Consider the following 22,469-nt stretch of genomic DNA (forward strand, 5'->3'; position numbering starts at 1 on the left):
GGACTATTTCCTCGTTCAAGTGGAACGCGGATGGAACCTTGGGCAGAAATGCTGGGTGCGTCTGCATGAATACCTTGTCCTTGTGAAAGATGGTATATGGTTCAGAGGCGACCAGCGCCTGGATCTAGCTGACTCTGCGAGCCGAGGTAAGACCGACTAGTAAGGCCGCCTTGATGGTGACCGGCCTGATGTCCACAGACGCCATTGGCTCGAATGGTTTGTGCACCAGGGCGCCCAAGACTATGTCAAGGTCCCACACAGGGTGTGGTCTCTTGACGGGCGGGTAGAGCCCAGCGAGACCCGTCCGATATTTGACGATAGGGTTGGAGGAGGAAAAAATGCCTTCCTCCGAGTTCCTGTAAGCCCCAATGGCTGCAAGGTATATGCAGCAGGTGTCCACCTGTATGCCAGAATGAGCGAGGTGCGCTGAAAAGTAGAGCACATCGTCCAAAGGACAAGCCAGAGGGGTCAATTCCCTTGGAGTCTGCCCAGTTGCAGAATCTGGTCCATTTGATCTATCTTGTACTGGGCCCTGGTGGCCTTGCTCCTGGCACCTTGTATGATCTCCAGATTGGCCTGTGAGAGGCTATGGTGCCGAAGCGTTACCTGCTCAGTTACCACGCCGTGAGGGCTAGTTGGAAGGGCCTGTCGGTAGGTGTATCAGGGGCACCTCCGAGAGGCTGAGTAGTTCTGAAAACCATGGCCTAGCCAGCCAACATGGAGCTATCAGAATGATGAGTCGGTGAGACACCTTGATCTGGCAAATTACCCTGTGGATCAGAGGAGTGGGCGGAAAGGCGTAGGCCTTCATGCCGGTCCACTGGAGGTGAAATGCGTCACCCAGAGAGCCGGGTTCCTCACCTTGCCAGGATGCGAACTGGGGACACTTCATGTTGTGCCAGGTGGCAAAGAGATCCACGTGGGGGTGACCCCACCTGTTGAAGATCTCCTGAATAACGAGGTTGTTTAGCTGCCACTCGTAATTGTCCGCACCTAGGTGAGACTCCCCCAGGGGGTGGACTGCCGAGAGGTAAATGTCATTTTCCAGGGCCCATTCCCACATGCTGATCGCCAGTCTGCACAGAGGAGGGGGGGGGGGGATCTGGTGCCTCCCTGCTTGTTGACATAGTACATGGTGGTCGAGCTGTCAGTCTGGATGAGGACAGACTTGCCCTTCAAAAGTGGTAGGAATGCTCTGAGCGGTAGCCAGATGGCGTTCAGTTCCAACCAATTGATGTAGTATTCCTGCTCCGGTCGAGTCCAGCTGCCGTGGACCGAGAGATCGTCCAGGGTGGCTCCCCAGCCCTCGAGCAAGGAGTCTGTGGTGATGGTGGCCTGCAGAGAGGGCGGCTGAAAGGGCTTGCCTGTCCGTAGGTTGCAATCCATGGAACACCATGTTAGATCCGGGTGGAGAGATGGAGGAATGTTGATCTCGGATTGCGAGCCCCGCTCCCGATTTCATGAGGCCGCGAAGTGCAGCAGAATCCTTCTCATCCTTAGTCTCGTGTGCGGCACGGCCAACAGGACCGCTGCCAGTAGACCCGGGAGATGTTGGTACCACCATGCCGAGGTCACCTCTCTGCTGAGGAAGTGGGCGGTGGCCCTCTTGATGGCCGAGACTTTGTCCTCCGAAGGGAAGACCCTCTCGGAGCATGTGTCCCAAATGAGCCCCAGGAAAGTCAGTCTGCGTAGGCTGCAGCTGTGACTTCGAGATTGAGCGAGAAGCCCAGGTTGTGCAGTGTGTTCATAAAGGCATGGGAAAAGTGGTGAACCGCTTCCGGAGATGTAGCCCTGACAAGCCAGTCATCGAGGTATGGGTGGATGTGGAGGCCCTACGCTCTGAGGAGGGCCGCCACAGCGTTCATGAGTCTGGTAAACCCCTGGGGGCAGAGTTGAGGCCAAATGGAAGAACTTTGTATTGTTAATGGGAGCCCATGATCCTGAACCGTAGGAATGAACGATGGGGCTGCCCAATTGGGACGTGTAGGTACGCGTCCTTCAGGTCCAGGGAGCACATCCAGTCTCCCTTGTCTAATATCGCTACTATAAAAACTGGCGTAACCATCTTGAATTTTTGCAGGGGTAGGGAGAGGTTGAAGGTGGAAAGGTCCAGCACAACTCTCGGGCCTGCCTGGTTCTTCTAAATGGCGAAAATCCGGGAGTAGAAGCCAAAGCCTTGCTGGGAGGCTGGAACGTCCTCCACTGCCTGGCTCTCTACGAGCAACTGGAGGGAGGAGAGGATGGGATAGGAAAGCAGTCCCCATGGATACTACGGAGAGGATCCAGGGGGCCGCGAAATTCTGGTGCCAGAATTGTGCATGGAGAGCAAGCCTGCCCTTCACCGGAGACACGTGGACCCGAAGGGGCGTGTCATGCCTGCTTTCCCTCTGAGGCTAACTGGAAAAAGCCCCTACCCCCCCCCCAAACCCTCCCTTTTAGTTGTTTGTGCCGGTTCTGTAAAGGCGAGCGCTCCGGCTGCCTGGATCTGCGTTCCTGGAAGCTGCGGAACCCTCCATATGTACAACCCTTTTCCGAGCGCTGCTGAGATTGGGTGTACGATTTGGGCGTGGTCTTTGTAAGAATGGATAGGGACTTTGCAGTTTGTGAGCTGTTCTTTTTGTCCAGCTCTTCGTCCATAGAGGAGTGGAAGAGGTTTCACCCCCCCCGAACGGTAGATCTAGAATGCGCTCTTGGACATCCGGGTTGAATTTCGATGCCCGGAACAAGGCTGTTCTCCTCATGTCTGTGGCAATGCAGATGGCACGGCCTGTGGTATTTTTCTTGCCGCACGCCTCCAAGATCATCTCCTTGCCTAGCAGCCCCATAGAGGAGAAGGCTGAGGACGACTGAGGCTTGGAGTACAGTGATGCCGCAGCGATCACAGAGGAGTGTGGCTGAGGATGGGCCGAGAGCAAGAGTGTATCCCCCTCCATCCGCCTGTACTTGGCGTCCAGGCGTCACTTGACCGGCTGGACCGAGTGGGGCTTGAGCCAACCCTTCTTGGCCAGGGAGACTACATCGGTTTGCAGTGGAATCCCTGTGTTGGCAGAGGGGCATCTCGTGCGGACTTCAGCCAGAACCCCCTCTGCCGGCTGTTCGACCTCGGGTTGGGGGAGGCCCAGGTACTCCGCCAGGCCAGCAAGACGTTCGTGGAAGGCCCTGGCTGAGGATGGCGTGTCCGGATCATCCTCCGCGTCCGTATTCTGCGGATGTGGAGGATCTGGGGGAGGAGTAGATGGCGCCAGAGGCTGGGGTACAGGGACCGCAGCCGGATGCTGAGGAGGTGGCGGAGTTGGCTGTGGAGCCAGAGGAGGCGGCTGCACCGGGTCCTGGGGGCCCGATGGAGGCGTCTGTGGTGCCGCTAGCATGGCGGGGATGACCTGGCCAAAGTTACTGACAGGTAGCAGGGGGCTGCTGGAGCCACTGCATACCCTGTCCATATAGACGCAAAGGAAAGCTACCCTGCGCAAATGAGGGGTAGACTGTAGGCCACGTACCTGGTTGAGGCCAGTCGCACCTCGACACTCGTTCTTCGCGCGGGAGAGCCACTGGGAAGGAGTTCTGGAGATCCTCTAGAAGAGCTCCCTTCACCTGGCTAGTCTGTTCTTCAGCGCCTTCGAGGAAAGCGGGTCACACGCCGAACATGACTGCCAACCATGGTCTGGGCCAAGGCAATGTAGGCAGAGGGCGTGGAGGTCTGAAGTTGGGAAGAGCCCGTTGCAGGATAGACACCTGCTGAACCCTGTAGAAGTCGACATGCGCCGGGGAGGAGCATGCCGCCCGAGGACCGAGTACCTGAATGATAGTTAAGACAAAAAAGACAGGAAGGAGGAAGTATCCGCACGTGGAAGTACATGGCCGAAGCAAAACCCAAGCGTGCTGGTGAATTCAGCCCATTCCCGTTGGCGCAGAAAAGGGGACTGAGGTGTGGCGCTGGAGGCCAGAGTCAGGGCAGCGCATACTGCCTGGCCCGCACCCCCACGCGCCTCTAAATTTAAAGGGAAAGAAGGATTTTTCTGGTGAAAAAGGTTCCGTCTCCCGTCCCTTGGAATGAACGCCCATACATATGGAGGGACGGGGACGTAAGAGTATAGCTGGGACCTATACTGAATGTGTATAAAAACATTTGACTTCCCTAGAACTATTGTTAGGTGTTCCAAATAAGGTTTATGCTTTGGTACGTGCACCTTCAAGCATAGTGTTGTGTTTTGATAATTGTGATTACATATAATGTTTGATGGTACTTATTAGATTTATCTGGGGGCTACCTGTATTTAAATAAAGCTTTTATTTTTACAATACATAGGGTTTCAGTGTTTCTTTGGACCATTTGAATTACAATTTCATTTGTACTGATTCTACAGCCCTCTCCCTCCTAAAATAAGCCTGGCTGCTCTGCCTACGCTACCAATGAACTCGGGTGGTACAGCCTTATACTAAGAGTGGAGTCTTGTACTGCCTCAGTTGAATGGTTTTGATGAAGTTGGGTAGAACTTCAGAGAAACTGTCCCAACACTGGAGAAACCTGCTAGCGAATCTCTGGCACTTGGTGTTCGTCGCAAATAGATCGATCTGGGGTCTGCCCCACTTGAGAAAAAGGTTGTCCACTTGATCCTGCCAAAGCTCCTTCTCATGGCCAGAGCGCAGCTCCCTGCTGAAAGCGTCAGCGACTGTTCTTTACTCCAGCTAGGTGAAAAGGAATGCGAAACACCTCCTGGGTGACAGCCCAGTGCCACAGTTCCTGCGCCTCTCTGGAGAGCGCTCGGGACCTGGTGCCCCTCAGGTTCCTGATGTAAAACGTTGCGGTGGCATTGTCTGTGAAGACCCTCACCACCTTGTCCTTGAGACACGGAAGAAATGACTTGAGGGCACAAAACACTGCCTGGACGATGTGGAGCTCCTTCTCCTTGGGCAGCCACAGGTCTATGGCGTAGAGATATCCGGTGTGGGCTTCAGGGAGGCGGCTGTCGTGACCGTCACCTGGTACAGGGGGGGAGGGCGGGGTGGAGAGGGTGGCTTTGGAAGTTTAGAAGTCTGTGCCCCCGGCCATGTTGGCGGGCACACCCCCCACACCTAATCACTCGCCAGAAATCCTCGCCGAGCACAATCTTGTCCTTGAAGCTTCTGGACAACTGGATCCAGCGGGCGTCCAGGAATTCCTGGAGCGGTCGCATCAGCAACCTGCAGAGCCTGATCAGGTAGGCACACAGCATCATGCAAAGAAGCGACTTGACGGTCCTCTCCGTGTGATCGACTGCGATTTCCCTTGACTTGGCGCGGGTGAGCCAATCGTCGAGGTCTGGGTGCACATGCATTCCTCGCAGATGGGCCGCCACCGGAGCCAGGCACTTCGTAAAGGAGAGAGCCTTTAACTCTGGCACGACAAAGCGCAGGAACTTGCAATGTTTTTCCTGAATGGGGACGTGGAAGTAAGCGTCCTCTAGATCCATCGACGACTGGAAGTCTCCCTCCTCCAGTTGGCCGAGCACGTGCAGCAACGGGACCAGCCTGAATTTTTGGGACTTTTTTTAAAATTTTGGGACCCCTCTCTGTCCAAGGCCCTCGAGAATAAGGCTGGTGCCTGTTCTCAGCCTGTTTTCTGCCGGTCCTGCCGTCTGCCAGTCCCCCTGGCCCACACAAGCTAACACCAGCATAGAAGAGTTATCCAGGATTACCCACCACCGCCACCCAGCTCCGGAGACCAACGGGTAAGCCAGTCAATAGCCACCAGCATACTGCGCACGCCCAGGTCACCACGTCGGATGACCGCCACCCCCATTTACTAACTATACCGCCTGGTTGCCATCCCACTCTCCCTACGGCCGCTGGCCTAAGAGCCTCAAGCACACCAACAGTGCTCTCCATGACACAAGCGACCCGACCAACACCGCAAACTGCATGCCACCGCATGCATAGGCGACGTCCCTATACCCTAATAGATGCCGAATGCATAACCACCAGTGATCCTGCCTGCTACCACCCTGCACTAGGTAACTACCCTACCTACTTTGCAATAACGCCAGTAAGCCTCTGTGATCCCGTGATCTGCTAAGCACCTCTCAGCAGGCCTGTACTTTACTGAGTTTGCCAGTGCCTCCCTTGCCACCCAAAGTTGCAAGCCCTCATCCACCTATGTACTTGAGCTCCTGGCTTGCTGCGCCTGCATTGCCTATCCTGACGGACCTGCACAACTAACATTTACCCTGGCTGCACTCCGCACTGCTAAGCCTTCCGATATTACATTCAAATTCAGCTTTGTTACGCTATGCATTGTATTACCATGTTGTGCCTCCACTCAAACCTAGCCGTGCTGCTTTTTGTACTGTTTTGCCCTGAGTGTGCCCACATTTGACTCTAGCCCTGCTGCATTTGAATCTAGCCCTGCTGCATTTTGCACTGTTCTACCCTGTTGTGCCTACATTCGAATCTAGCCTTGCTGCATTTTGCACTGTTTTACCCTGTTGTGCCTACATTCGAATCTAGCCTTGCTGCTTCTTGCATTGTACTACTCTGTTGTGCCTTCATCAAGCTAGCCGTGTTGCATTCTGCACTGTTCCTTAGCCCGTTGAGCTGTGCTCTTGTTTTTAGCCTTGCTATTGGGCACTGCTCTAGTACTCTGCATTGCTGAGCCTCTCAACTAGCATCAACCTTGGTGCAGTCTGCATTGCTTCCTAGGCATATTCATAATTGATCCCAGCACTGGTGTACTCTACTCTGCCCGACACTAGTCTTCAGCGTTAGGCACTTTTGCACTGTGTAGCCTGTAGAGACTGTCAACTTTAGCTTGTTGCATTTGCACGTCTACCCAGTGACCGCTATATCGTTACATCGGTCTGGTGCCCCATCCACACCCTATTCTAGTATCATGTTGCCACACCTACCCACCCAAAACCCTCTCCGCCCACTATTAAGAGTACTTTTCGTACTGTGGGCCTCCACTTGAGCGCTCCTTATACCATCCCCCAACACAGTGACACCTACCACTCTGCACACTAACTATGGGCCCTACCTGCAGACCCGCTGACACCTGCTCTAGCACTGTCCCCCAGTACCCTAACATCTACCTTAATGCTCCGGCCTTATGGCTCGACCACTTCACTCAAAAACCTACACCTAATCAACCTTGCACTACAGCCCTAAGAAACCTAAGACTAGGCTCCAGACTTATAGGCAAGACGGGTCACCCCTTGTACCCTAGCGTATCTCTGAAAACCCTGAAGCCTAGCTTGTCCCCGCAAACCCCGACCGCATTCATGCCCCAAGGCCCTCAGACCTTCCTTGCTGCTTCTGGCAACACCAGTCTGATTAAGGCAAGGCCAAGCAACACTGGCCTGATCAAGGCCGCCATGATTAATGCACGGTCCCTTGCAGCTCATGCCCTGGACATTGCTGACCTCATCAAGACTCAGGAACTTGACTTCATCGCCATCTCCGAGACCTGGCTGCACCCCGCCTCCGGCCCGGCTCTCTCACTGGCTATCCCACCAAACTATTCCATCACTAGATGTGACCGTACCTCCAGAGGTGGAGGCATCGCATTCATATACAAAAACTCACTAGGACTCAGAACCCTACCGAGCACTAAGATGGAATCCGCAGAGCTACTCTCTGCCAAACTCACGTTATCGGCCAACCAAACGGCCACTATCCATTTAATAAACAGACCTCCAGGTCCCCCCACTTCCTTTGTGGATGACATCTCCGCTCTAGTACTAGACAAAGCGAAAACCAACTCGCAAACTATTATCCTCGGTGATCTTAATTTAGGTCACCAAGATCCCAATGACCCCGCGGCCCTTGATCTTGCCAATACCTTAACTGATCTAGGTTTTTCTCACCACATACAAGCCACCACTGACAAAGGACAAGCCTTAGACTGGCTCAGCGACGCCAACTACAACATCCGCTTACTCTCAAACGACCCTTGCGTTTGGTCGGACCACCACATTATCACTTTCAGCATTGAAGCAGCCTTACTACCAACGCCGCCTGTCGCCCCAGCTACCCTCAACAGAAACAAAAAGAACACAACTGCTGAAAGGTTACTCCCTCTCATCCTCCCCCCACCCTCAACAATGCCACCGACTCCTGCTCGGACCCCACTATCTTAGCTAACATTTACAACCAGTCAGTTCTTACAGCCATAAACTCCATCGCCCCACTCAAACTCAGAAGACCCAAACAACATGCGCACCTTAACACATGGTTCACACCACAGCTCAGAGTGCTTCGCAAAGAGAAACGTAGTGCTGAGGCACGCTGGAAAAGTCACCCCTCTGACACCCATAAGGACAGTGTCCTATTAGCCACCCTTAACTATAAAGAAGCTCTACTCCAGGCCAAAAAAGATTCTTACAACAACCGCATCACGTCAGCACAATCAAATGCGAAGGAATTATTCAAAATTCTCAAGGAACTTGAGACTCCCTCAGCCCCCCCTGATTCCTGTTCTAAAGACAGCAACTGGTGCACGAATATTCAGACAGCACTCCTAGGCAAAATCGACACTCTCCAAACCAAAATCAAAGCTAAACAAAAGTCTTTACAGTCGAACCAGCCATTGCGCACATCCACACCTAGCACCCAACACCAAGCCAACCCCGCCGTTAAACCATTCGCCTTCTCCCCTCTTACCATCCTTGAAGTAGAAGGAATCAAACAACCTCAAACCATCCAACTGCCATGGGGACCCTTGCCCGGCTCTCATCATTAAGGAAGCCTCACACCACCTTGCCCCTTTCATCACATCCTTTATAAACGCCTCCTTCAAAACGGGTACAGTCCCTGACAACCACAAGGACCCGTGGGTAATCCCACTACTCAAAAAAATGTCCCTTGACCCAAACATCCCCACTAACTTCCGACCAATTACTACGGTCCCATTCCTGCTCAAGATTCTTGATCGCGCAGCTTACCTGCAGATCCAAGACTACCTTGAGTCCAACAAACTCCTGGGGCTAAGACAATCAGGCTTCCGTCCTAAACACGGCACCGAATCAGCCCGGATTGATCTGAAAACCCAGATGGAGACATTAAAGGACAATGGAAAGCTAGCGCTACTCCTTCTCCTCGATCTCTCCACGGCATTCGATTTGGTCAACCACCAAATACTCTGCCAATGGCTGGATCCACTCGTTCCTCAGTAACAGATCTATGCGGGTCTTCTCACCCTCAGCATCGGCAGACCCCTCTCCCATTCTCTGCGGCATCCCTCAAGGCTCTTGTGTATCGCCTACATTGTACAATGTATTCACCAAGCCACTTTTCGATGTGCTTGACTATCTGGGTGTATCTTATACTAATTACGCGGATGACACCCAGATACTCATTCCCATAACTGGTGACTACACAGTCGATACCAAAGCTTTGAATGAGGTCTACTTGGTCATCCAGGCCTGGATGGCGCAAAACGAGCTTTGCCTCAATGACGATAAGACAGAGCTCTTACTACTAAGATCCACCTATCGTCTCAACAAACTTGACCAATCTTATAAGGCCTTCACCATTGACGGCAACGTCATCAAGGTATCCAAAGACACCAAAACCTTAGGCGTTTATCTGGACTCCACCCTTTCCCTGAACAGACAATCAAATGCTGTTAGGTCGGCCTCAGCATATACATGCAAACTCATCACCGCCTGCAGACCTTTCCTGAACCTTCCCAACTGCACTACTTTGGCTAGAACACTCATGTCCAAAATAGATTACTGCAGTGCCCTCTAACTAGGGACCAGTCAGTCTAACCTCAAACTTCAAACATTCAAAATAATGCCATAAGCACAGCTCTCAATATCCCTGGACAGTCCCATATCTCCAACATCAGACCTGACTTACGCTGGCTCCGGGTAAAACAAAGAATTGCCCTAAAAACGTTAGCTTTGACTCACAAATGCCTGAACAACAATGCCCTTCCTTACCTCTCCGCGCCTCACAGTTCATTGCTCTTCCCGTCCCACCCGATCAGCCCAAACTCACAGCCTCTCCCTACCCAGATTTAAACTCAAAAAGCGGGTGTTGTGAGCTTCCCTGTCCTAGCTTCCAAACTGTGGAACACTCTGCCAACCCACTTAAGAATTGAACGCCAAAGCTTGGCTGTTCACCCAGTAAGCGTGAGGTTTCATCACGCTAGCCTAGCTCTCTACCTGCAACATATCCGACTTGTGTACATATGCCACACTGTTTTGATCATAACTTGTAAATGCTGTATTTGTATATAACCTGTAAATTTGTACTCGTGTATAACTTGTAAATTTGTACTTGCGTATAACTTGTACATTTTGTATTCTTGTATACTTTTGTTGTAACCTTTACCTATGATTATGCGCCCGGTTGCCCACGGGCCTGGTGCGCTTTACAAATAAACTAAACTTCAAATTTATGTACTTGTTGAGTCGTCATAAATCAAGAATGGGCCTCCAGCCCCCTGTCTTCTTTCTTACCAAGAAGCATCTTGAGTAAACTCCAGAGCCCAGAAGTTGCTTTGGAACCAGCTCTAATCGTCCCCTTTTTTTTTTTTACATGGCATACATCCAGCCACAGCGGAGGGATGTGTTGTTCCTGCCGGGCCACTGGTGGTATTCATGGACACTTCCACTGAATCTCCAAAGTGTGTCCGTGGGCAAGAGCGCCCAGCACCCAACAATCGGTGGAGATGTTTTACCACACGCTGATGAAGTTCACCAGCCGGCCACCCACCAAGGTGTAGGAGTGGGGGCCCCAATGTCTTGGCCAGTTCAGTCCTGCTTGGAGGCCGGTGCGCCGCCCTGGGAGCCTTGACCGCAGCGGCCACCTCTGAAGGCCTTGGAACGACCCCTGCAGGGTTCCTGGGTCATGGAACGGGAGGGCTGGCGGTAAGAGGACAAGCCCGCCGAAACCCTTTGAAAATCTGCAAGACTTCCCTTCTGAGGTATGAAAGGATGGACAGTGCTGTTGCATTGTGCCCAGGGCACAGGCTGCATCTTTGTCGGTCTTGATGGCATGAAGAGATTCATTGACTGCCTTACCGAAGAGATTGTCTCTGAACGGCATGTCCAGGACTCTCGTCTGAACCTCTTGTCTAAAGTTGGTGGCCTTCAGCCAGCCACGACGACGGAGGCAAACCCTGTTTCCCATCTGACCGAACCCCATGTACACAATTTCCAGGGCCACGGTGAGAGCGTGGTCCGATGCCACCTCGCCCTCCTGAAGGATCGCCATCGCCTTGTCCCTGGGAAGGAAATCCAGTATTGGGGCCATCTTGTACCATAACTGCCGGTCGTACCTGGCCAGGATAGCTAAAGCATTCGCCAAACTGGCAGTCGTAGCCGCTGGCGTCCAACTTCTTCCGAGCAGCCGCCGAGACCACCGAGTCCAGTGATGGTTGTGACTGCAGACATTTGGGTGTAGACTACGCCACCCGATATTTCTTTTCTAGCCGGTCTCTTTTCGTGGGGGCCGAGGCGGGGTTCTTTAGCAGCGCCAGACCCTCATCCCAGACGTCGTCCAGGAGGGGCACCGCCAGAATGGTCTTCCTTTTCGCCCCCCCGGTGCTAATAAAGGAAGCCCTCCTTCGTCGTCTCCATCGCGAGCTGGAAGAGTTCCGATGCACTTGTATGCAGTACCCTGTGGGAACACTACAAACAACCCCGACTACAGGTATAGGAAACCCAACCTTTGGTATAAGCTTGTACTACACAGTTTTGAGCAGCTAAGCTTATCTCAAGAGGTGTCAATGTGAGATGTAGGGGAGTTATAGATTCACAGTGACAAGTATTCAAATAAACGCTTACACACAAGGTTTAAAGAATAAACAATTTATTTTCAGTTGGAGTAAGCCTTCAGAAGGGAGCAATATAAAAAGTAACACAAACACACTTCAATACTATTTCACTCTTAGTTTCTAAAATCAGTAAAGACCCTTTTGGTATGGTCCACAGACACAACCTACGCCCTCAGGTGACTTCAATAGCTAGTGTGCTGGGGAAATTAATATCTTACTGTTTGCATTTAGAATACTGTTATAAGTTGGTAAAAGGAAATGGTCATTTAGAACAAACAAGAGACCACAAATATGCTTAAGCAGGCAAATACTTTTGGATCCCCACAGCAGAGTCATTCAGTATAGTAGGCCAAGCCAAAGTCAATGGGCAAATGTCTTATATAGGATGAAGCACTTCTGGTAGGTAAGTAGAAAAGTCTTTGCACAATGTTTTAGAAGTCTTTGAAGAAAAGAAGAATCAAATGTAGGGCCACAAGCCGTTAGACTTGTGAGTGGTAGAAGATGCAAGCAACTCTATAGCAAGAGGTAAGTTCTCAGACTTTTATACAGTACCTTTGTATTGAGGAAAAAGAGCAGCATATGACTTCTGTTCCTCAGCTTCCCCGGGGTAGCTGACTTTCTCTTCAACGAAGAACTGAAGCGATGGCTGGAAACTCAGGCAGATGGGCAATGAACGCACCCTGGCAGCCGCGGAACCCGCTTGCGTGGCGGCCAACGGAAAAATTGACTCCAGTTCAGGTTAAGCCAATAAAGGCACTGGGAATGCTTGTCCACCAGGAAAACATTCCGCAAACTGCAGCTGGTGCAGAGTTTGAAGAGGGAAGCCCCTTCCTTGTCCGACATGACCAGGCGTGCAATGTAGGCCCGATAGCCTTCTGTATACTTCCTTGAGGGGCGATGAAAGATGCCAAAAAACGGATCCCCGTTATTCGGATGAACAAACGATAGAGCACACTGGCTCGAACAAAAATAGGATTTTCCTAGCAAAAATGCGTGAAAACCGCAATAAACTCTAAGAGCGAAACACTCCCAACACTTGGACATGCAGTAAAAATCTGAAGATGCCTGCCTGAGGAGGGGCTTAGGGAGAGGTCAGTCATTGGCTGGGGGCAGTATGACCCAGAGCTCAGTGATTGGTGATTGGTTTATAGGAGAAAGACAGTTTATAAACGAAAGTGAAACTTTTTACCAAGTATTCCCAGCCTGACAACAGAATATTCATGAGCATGTGAATCCATGCCTGAGCCCATGCTGGAGAACTTGGTTTTTAAATATTATTGTTGGGAAAGGTTTTTATATAGACTTCATTGGAAGATTTAAGTGCTCACATGCTCTCAGAACCCATGTAACCTTTTTACTTCCCTTAGACTTTCTACCAACCACAGATTCGAGATGGAGGAGATCCATGTGAGAGCGGCGTCCTTGATTCCTAAGGAGTGTAGCACGTCTAGGAGTATGATGTGGTCAATGGTATTTAAGGTGACCGAGAGGTCAAGAGGGCAAAGAAGCATTTCTCTACTCATTTTCATGAGGCCTTTGCACACAATATATGCCATCAAATAAACATTTCCATCTCCGGAAACCATGAAAAAGCAGTGGCAGGGGCTAACAAAAGTGACTAAAACAGAACGTATTCATTATAGTGAGATTGCGTGCAATTTTTGCTCTGCAGCATGCTTGGATATGTGCAGTGCACAATAGGGATCGAAACAAAGATTTGATGGCTGGGAGCTAAAAGCAGCACCTGAGTATCAGAAATCACCAAGGAGCCATCTCTGGTAAATGAGTGACTAGTAAAAAGTCTGCTGAAAATTGAGCTATGTGCGCTGCAAACATTTACATATAGTTTCCATCGGAGCACGGCGAGTGTTTGTCCCTCTTTCTAGTGTGATTTTTTAATATTGTTAGCAGGCCCCAAGGCCCTTTCCAAGCCCACAACAGCCCACTCCCACCCCGCGCCATCTTCCTGCTTTCTGTTCCCTCCCGCCCGCCCCCACAACTCTCATTGGTCCTCTCAGCCTTCATCAACGGTCCTCGCAGGGCAGCCCTCTGCCCTTGCAGCCCTGCGGCCAAGGGCCCCAAGGCCAAGATCAGCTCCAGACCGTATCCGCAGGAGAGGCATGAAGCCAGTAGCCTGCCGTCAACCAGCACCAACCAAAAAGTAAGTGTGGCAAGGGTGGGGACTGAAGCAATCACTTCACGCCAGAAAGCCCTACCACTCTCACCTAAAATTCCCTAAATTATTACTGTTTACATTGTACAGCCACATATTAAGGACAAACGTACCCTAATAGCATCACTATACTGAACACTGCATGTAGACTGCGCTCCCAAACATCATTGAGTGTGCCTAATAGCGACACTGCGGTATAGTTGCATTAAGAAAGTGTGCCTAGTAGCGTCTCTGCGGTATAGTTGAATTTAGAAAGTGTGCCTAATAGCGTCTCTGCGGTATAGTTGAATTTAGAAAGTGTGCCTAATAGCGTCTCTGCGGTATAGTTGAATTTAGAAAGTGTGCCTAATAGCGTCACTGTGGTATAGTTGAATTTAGAAAGTGTGCCCAATATCACTGTGTTAAAGTTTAGTGGATGGAGTGGACATCCCTGTATATCTCTGTATCTGCCATTTATGCTATGTATATGCTATGTACCTGTATCACATGTTTACCCTATCCATCCCGTCGCTTTATATATGTAAAGCCGCTATGTATGCCCCATCCTGCTCTCGTACTTGGTCGCAGACGCTTTACCGATAACCAGCATACCACACTACTACGTTTACTCTCTCCTATACACCATCATTCAACTAGAACGCAGCTATGCTATGACACATTTGGCCTAGCTGTTCTCATACTAAAATGACCCCACAAACCTCATCATCCTAATAAACCACAGCTAGCTGAGCACATACCGGCTATTTTAGGCGTCTCCTCAAGCCTAACGCAGCCATAACTCAGTCTGGGTGTCCACCCTCCAGACTGAACACATTCAACTGATTTCCTCAGCACCACACCTACTGCTAAGAAGCGGCTATCATGCAACAACCACACCAGCTGCACACACATCCGGAATGCCCACGCACCATACGACTCTCTCTCCCTCTACTGACTTGAACTGCGGTTCCCGAGGGCGTTCAACCGACCAGCGCTTTGAGATCATACCAATGATACATAAGGCGCTATATAAATGCCAAGTAACATAACATACAGGAATCATGCATTTAATGTCTTCTAAATGGCCTTGATGCCCCTTTGCGTACATTCCCAAACAGAAGCAATGTCACAGAAGTTTATATGTGACCAATTGGACAGCTGAGTGAAAAGTAGCTTCTGATAACTGTTGGTGTCCCGCTAGTCAAGCTCTAGTAAGCTGCAAGCAGGAGCTAAACTGCTCATCACCTAGCACATTTGATCCCTGGTGTTGTGGTACAGGTTTTGATGCGTGTAGTCCTCAATCTGCTGTGATGTGTGTGAGTTACCTTTTTCTTAACTTTTGAACTATCACTTGTCCAGGATTTGTCAAAGACTGGCATTTCAAGCTAATCCCAATGTTGGTACTCTTGTTCAGAGAGGAATTGCCATAGCATTTCGGTGCTGGACTGCCCATGTGGGCGGGACAAAGACTGATATGCAAATGGATATTTCCCATCTGTGAAAGGTACAGTGAGCAAAAAGCGTGTGCTGCAAACTCATCTCAGAACAGGTTATCATGCCATGTTCTTTCTGGAGATGAGCGCCTGCTACCTTTTTTTGAACTAATCCCAGTGTTCCACTGGTCAACATAAAATTGCATCAAAAAGGATGACAGGGTTAAATAGTTCACCTTTCTCTTTCTTCTCCATCTTCTTCTCCTTGGACTTGGCACGCTCTTTCCGCCGCCGATCACGGGAGCGGGACCGTGATCGGGGTGGTGCCTCTCTGACCTTGTCACGGTCCCACTCCCGCTCAGCCCTGGTACGCTCTCGTCGTTCCATCTCTCGCTCCCGCTCTGCCCACTGCTCACGTGCTGAACGCTCAGGCTCCCGGTAATCCACACGGTGCATCAGTGCTGGTGGAGGCAGCATGCGAGGGTGCGATTGGGGTTTCTGCTTCGGCTGTTCCTCCACCTTTACTGGCTGAGGGCGTTCTGCCAAAAGGCCTTTGTGAAAGTCCAGCTGAGAAACACAAGGAGGCAAGAAGCAATCACTTGAGGCTCCTGGGGCACAAGTCAGTTGGGGGCGGAGGGACTGGCAAATGCTAACAGGGGAAATTAGATACTTTGTGTAAGGAACAAGAATTAATTTGATACACCTAGTAGGGTGGAGTAGCCGGGAGTTTGAGAAAAGGCACGAGAAATTCTCAGTATGAAAGAAGGAAGAGGCAGAATGTCAGATGTGCACAATATTAGAGTTGTTCAATAAACAGGCCAAAATAGTCCCATACCTCATTTTGCTCTGCATAGTCTGCAAAAAGGAATTTTGGGTTCGACTGTGGCCACTTCACCCCATGGAGAGAATTCCTGGTTGCCATTGCTTCTTCCAGTGTAGAGTACTGTTTAAGGACAGAAGGAAGGTTACGAGAACAGAAGCACAAACAATGTTAGCTTTAAGATAAATACAGAAGTTATTCCAATAGCTTAAGGTCCAGCAGCAGGATGGCCATCCAGAAAACGGTCTCTGGTGGGAAACAGGGCTGAAAGACTGACCCAATACCCATATTTCTACAGCAGGCAGAGGGGGGCGGTGGCAGTAAATGGGCACCATCAGTGGAACTAGATGGCAGGAGCCGCAGACTGAAAACGGATACCATATTCATCTGGTCACATCAGGTAGCAGAGGTCAGAGCTATGACTGAAGAGGATTGCCTAATTTCTTTAGGGTGAGCTCTACACATTACTGCAACCCTAAAGCCAGTAAAATGGATCAATGGGATACACGCTTGCTACAGCGATGTTAGTTTGTTTTATTATTTATAATGCGCACCAGACCAGAGGGTATCAGGGGATGCGAGTGTGATCTACAGGTTGCAGGTTAGAATCCCAGAAAGGTCAGCTCAGGCTTTAATCCTTCCAAACGCAATAAAATGTCTACCAATTTAGATTGGGTAATCAGAACTCTACTGTATAAACAAGTCTCTGCAATGTAACCATATTCTTAAGTTAAAGCACCCAGATGCCCGAGGTTTAGGCACGCTATATAAAAGAAATAAAAATAATTGCATATAAAATGTTTTAAGAGCTTTGGATAAAAGCGCTATATAAATGGCAACCCTTACCGTTACGAAACAATGTGATTTTATTTTATCAATCCAGAATCCTTCCTCAATAAGCGTTCCTGTCCGGCACAGAAGTTCCTTGAGTTGGCCAAGAGTGAACGGTCGCACCTAATTAATGGAAAAGGCACAACACCTGATCAGATCAACACAAACTAAACATTTGGAGAATACATAGAGAACCAACTGCCCGGTCTGTTAACATTACAAATGAAATTTGGGTGTGGGGTGACCAGTGAGGTGAGATTGGAGTTTTTTTTTTTTTTTTACTCAAGTCATCTGGAGAGGGCCTTGGACGACCATCCTTTTGGTGTATGTGTGGTGTTCCCACCAAGTTCGTTATAACTCAATGGTTGTGTGACTGAGCAGTCTGTCGTCACTCTTAGGTAGGTGGTATGAAGGTACAACCTACACACTTTTGTACTCCAACAAGTTGCCACAGAGTAAAATAATTGACAGTATATCCTTAAGCTGTGCATCAAAGTATAATTTACCAAGAGCAGAGGGGCGCCTCCATAAACCGTTCCAGGGTGCCGTCCCAGCCACCCATTGTGGACGGGCCAGGAAGGTGAAAAACTGAGCACTGCCTCACCTACAGTAAGCAGCAGATGGAGCAATCCTGGATTGGCGGTGTAGTGACAATACTAGGTTTCCTTGTGGGTGAAGTAATGCAGCTGCACATGGCCAGTGAGCCATGCAAGGGGCGTGAGGGTCCTTCCCCAGTCTTGCAGGGCCCACTGGCCATGCTGGGTGCAGTACTGCACGCTCAAAAATGCCCAGGGTGTTCTGTGTCAATCCATGGATAAAGAGGGCCTGGGCAGTCGGTACTTGCAGCTCTGGCCCGGTTATCCAGGAATAAATGGTGCAACACCTCGGTGCTCAGGACAGTATGTATGCAAGGGTGTGAATGTGTATGAACTTTTGAGCAAGCAAGGGGGTTGTGTGTGGGGGTGAGGGGAGAAATGGATACATGCACCCGGAATGGAACATTTTAAATGTTTTATAGTGGCATGGCATTTTATACTGGAGGTAATGACAATGCCAACATAAGCGTTCTTACATGGAGGAAAATTTGGCAGGAGAGCGGGGGTCATTTGTGCCGTCTAAGTCACGTTTGCCAACTTTGGGTTGGCATTTCTTCCTGGCATTTGGGGCACGTTCAACATTAGTTTTTACATGGCCATACTGACGCATTGCTGAAGCCAGACTGGACAGGTTTTAAACATGTCCAAACTGGCTCCACCAATGCAGACACCAAAGAACACTTCCTTATTTTGGCCTGACATTGCTATTGGCATCAAAGGAAAAGCCAGCAAGATTATGTTCATACGTGGGGAATAATGGCGTTAGGAAAAATTAATTTGGCTGTTTTCTTCCCATTGACATCCATGGGACACTCTTTTGCTTGGTTTTCAATCCTCGCCTGACTTTTTGGAGGCAAGTAAAGCCTGCTGCTTTACTCCCCAGGTCTTTTGGGCTCATTCTGATCGAGAAACTGGGCAGTCCATAAGACTATAAGCACCGAGAGATTGTCTCTCAGTGGATATCTTGTAATGTTACAATTGCACACACCAACCTAAAGTCAAGTATGGTTAGGATACTTTGAACATTCTGTAACGGCTTTCGGGTTACATTTACAATGTGCCTAGGATGGGCTGGTGGAAGCAGATAATTTTCGACCAGGTTTTATCATTTTTACTTGTGCACCTTAGCACTGCCAGCAAATGGCTACTAAGGGTGACTATCGCCATCAGATGGCCGCAACACAAGTCCCCCCCCCCCCCGGTCCTTTGGCCATTTTGTTCTTTGGCCTTTGTTCTTCCAGCTAGGGTCTGGCTGGAAATGTCATAAGGGAAGCGCTTTCCCAGGTAAAACTGCTGCTACACTGGGCAAAAAGGCGGTGTGCGAGTCCGAATGTGGTGGCTGGGACTCGCTGGTCCCAGTACACATCCAGGTGCTTGAATGTCTGCTGCTGGACAGTTGCAGCTAGTGGCTATCCAGGATTAGATAGCCACTGCCAGTTTATAGTTAAGATCCTAATCATTGACCTGGTCGGGCTTCGTCCAAACCTTGGATAAAAGGAGTACTCCTGCAGCAGTTTGACAGACCATCAGAGTAAAAAAAAAACTATGAAAAATTGCAGCCACCTATGACCAGAGAACACCTGCAGCTGACCAGCATCCACTTCAGTGAAGTCCTGGTGCAACCCTGCTCAAGTGCCTGATCTCAAGAAGCCCCTCGTCCGTGCTTAGACCCTTTGACCAATGGAAACAACCAGTCTTGAACCTAGGCCTTGTGACAATCCAATCGTGCAATAAAGAAGTGCAGGGGGGGGGGAGGCTTGCAGAACAGGGTGGAAGGGCCCATGAGAAGGTGAGCGCCAGGGGAGGCCTGTGGAAAAGTTTGGGAGGCCTGGGAAGAGATTGGGATGCCTGCTCCTCGTTTCCCCTACCCGCTGGTCTGACTCACTGGGTCCTATCCTCTCACCCACTTTTGAGGCAAAAAACCTTGGGGTCATCCAACTCCTCTCTCTGTCTCCACGTATCGTATACCTTGCCAAGAAGTCCAACTTTCAGATACATCTGCTCAGGGGCATTCTACCTTTCCTCACCTTCCCCCAGAAGTTTGAAGTCTCCAGAGCCCTGGTTCTCTCTAGGCTGGAATGCATGACTTATCTTTGGTCTCATGCCCAGGGACTGCATCTCTCCAGCCCTAAAACCTCTCCACTGGCTCCCGGTGTGCAAGGATCAAATTCAAAACCCTTTTGCATCATCCACAGGGACGCCTGGGACCGCTCTACATCCAGCTCTCCCTCCCTAAATACCTCTGGGCCAGAAGACTCCTTCGATCCTCTGGATCTAACTCTCTGCAGGTCAAACGTTTCTCCAAGCAGAGAGCGGGGAGGTAGGAAGGAACAAGTTACTTACCTGTAACTGTTGTTCTCCAGCATGAGTGTGGCATGCATTCACATGCTCATGAATATTCCCTTTCGTCAGGCTGGGAATCCTTGGTAAAGAAAAAAATCAGTTTCGTTTCTGAACTGTCTTTCTCCTAACAACCAATCACTGGTCTCTGGGTCACACTGCCCCCAGCCAATGACTGCCTTCTACCCAAGCCCGCCCCTGGCAGCCATTCTCAGATTTGGTAGCTCATAAAGTGGCAGTAAGACCAAGAGAAGAGCCGCAGAGGGGTAGGCGGGAGGGTTTGCATGTGAATCCATGCCAGACCTATGATGGAGAACAGTTACAGGTAAGTAACTTGTTCCTTCTCCAGCATGGGGTCTGGCATGCATTTGCATGCTCATGAATGAAGGATACATAGCAGTACACACGTACCACCAAGCGAACAGGTTGCGCAGCACTGCTTGGCCGACTCTGGACTCCCCCGTCGAAGCAGTAGAATCTCGAGAAGCTGTACGTCGACCTGGACGTAGCAGCCCTGCAGATGTCCAGCAGGGGCACGTCAGACAGGAATGCCATAGTTGCAGCGATTGCTCTGGTCGAATGGGCTCTCGGACGGCCAGGCAACTATCAGTTTGCTAACCGGTGACAGTAGTGATACAGCCGGAGAGCCACCTGGAAATGGAAGCCTTGGACATAGCCTTCCCATGGTTCACTGGACCAAAGTTCACAAAAAGCAGAGAGGTTTTCCAGAAACTCTGTGCGGGCCACATAATACTTCAGCGCTCGAGCCACATCCAGTGAGTGCAAAGTCCTTTCAGCCGGAGATGGAAAAAAAAAAAAACGGGTAACACCAAGGGCTTGTTGAGACGAAATTCCGACGGAACCTTGGGCTTGCAGGACCGGGCCCGGATCTCCCCTACTGTCCTGGCAGAGGTGATGGTCACGAGGAAAGCGGTCTTCCAAGACAAGAACTTCAGTGGAGCTTGATGCAATGGCTCAAATGGGGCCCCCATGAGCCTTGTCAGCACCACGTTGAGTTCCCACACCGGGGCAGGCTCCTTCACCAGCGGGAGAGAACAGAACAGTCCTTTGATGAACTCCTTCACTAGACGGTGCGACCAAAGAGAAGACCGTCCCCGAGACCTGGTGTAGCAGGAGATAGCCGCAAGATGCACCTAGATGGAGGGTTAATCTTCTGCGACCTGCACCAAGTCGCAAAACGCTTCCATTTGTGTCCGTAACACTTCAGAGTCGACGACGACCTGGCCTTGCCAGCTCGCAGTCTGCAGTCAGCTCGTAACCACCGAACTCTAAAGCTGCAGTAGCCAGGCCTTCAGGTTCAGCGATCCCGGGTCATGGTGCAAGATTGCGCCTCCTTCCCTGGCGAGAAGATAAGAGACCACTGGTAGCTTGAACAGAGGGGACGCCAACATGCTAAGAAGGTCCAGGTACCTGATTTGCCTCGGCCTCGCTGGCGCGACAAGGGTCATACTGAACTGGCACCGTTTGAGTTGACTGATGACTCGTAGTAGCAGCTGCGGCAACAGAGTGAGCGGGTACAGGGCAGGCCTTCCCAACGGAAGGATAATGCGTGCCCCCATGCTCCCCGGCTGGGGGGCTGGAGAACCTGTTGATGAACCTCCGGCTCTTCTTGTTCGACGCCATCGCAAACAAATCGATCTGTGGACTGCCCCACATGAGGAAGAGGTTGTCCACTTGATCCTGCCGAAGCTCCCACTCGTGACAAGAGCGCAGCTCCCTGCAAAGGGAGTCGGCTATGGTGTTCTGGACTCCAGACAGTTGTAAAGGAATGAGGAACATCCCTTGGGCGAAGGTCCAGTGCCACAAGTCCGGCGCCTCTCTGGGGATCTGATGCCCCCCTGCTTCCCGATGTAGAACATTGTGGTGGTATTGTCTGTGAATACCCTGACCACCTTGCCCTTGAGGAACTGAAGGAACGACCCGAGGGCCCAAAACACTGCTCGCAGTTTCAGGACATTGCTGTGGAGATTCCTCTCCTCCGGGTAGCCAGAGGCCTCTGGCGTGGAGACGTCCGGTGTGGGCTCCCCAGCCCTCCAGGGAAGCGTCCGCGGCGACAGTCGCTTGTTATGAGGGGCACTGGAGATCTGTGCCGCCGGATATGTTGGAGCGCACGCCCCACCAGCTTATCGCTCTACAGAACTCCTTGTTGAGAACAATCCGGTCTGCGAAGCTCCCGGACTCCTGGATCCACTGAGCGTCCAGGAATTCCTGAAGGGGTCGCATCCGCAACCTGCAGAGTCTGATCAGGTAAATACATGACGACATCATGCCGAGCAGCAACTTGATGGTCCGAATCGTGGCAATCTTTAGTGCCAACAGCTGTTGCACCTTGCCTAGTATGGCTGCAACTCTTTTCCGAGGCAGCCACCAGGCAGGCGACTGTTTAGCCTGGACCACAGGAACAGCTGGTTCTGCCATGGAATCAAGCAGGACTTCGGATAGTTCACAGAGAACCCCAGATCAGTCAGCAGCCGGACGGTCCTTTCCATGTGTTCGACAGCGATTTTGCATGACTTGG

The 22,469-nt window shown here is 50.8% G+C and overlaps 1 protein-coding gene across 3 annotated transcripts in view; it reads right to left on the reverse strand.

Annotated features, from left to right (window-relative positions):
- Window positions 1-22,469, reverse strand: part of ACIN1 (apoptotic chromatin condensation inducer 1) — a 422,281-nt gene that overhangs the window by 127,664 nt on the left and 272,148 nt on the right. For all 3 annotated transcript variants that reach the window (XR_011282974.1, XM_069633916.1, XM_069633915.1), the window contains exons 8-10: window positions 17,010-17,117; window positions 16,179-16,286; window positions 15,580-15,910 (exon numbers count right to left, since the gene is read on the reverse strand). Coding sequence is in view for 2 of the 3 variants with exons in the window: in XM_069633916.1 (XP_069490017.1) it covers window positions 15,580-15,910; window positions 16,179-16,286; window positions 17,010-17,117 (547 nt within the window). In the remaining variant the exon portion in view is untranslated. The remainder of the gene's footprint in view (window positions 1-15,579; window positions 15,911-16,178; window positions 16,287-17,009; window positions 17,118-22,469) is intronic.

Source organism: Ambystoma mexicanum, chromosome 13 (assembly GCF_040938575.1).
Source record: "Ambystoma mexicanum isolate Mex_15411 chromosome 13, UKY_AmexF1_1, whole genome shotgun sequence".
Classification (NCBI taxonomy): Eukaryota; Metazoa; Chordata; class Amphibia; order Caudata; family Ambystomatidae; genus Ambystoma; species Ambystoma mexicanum.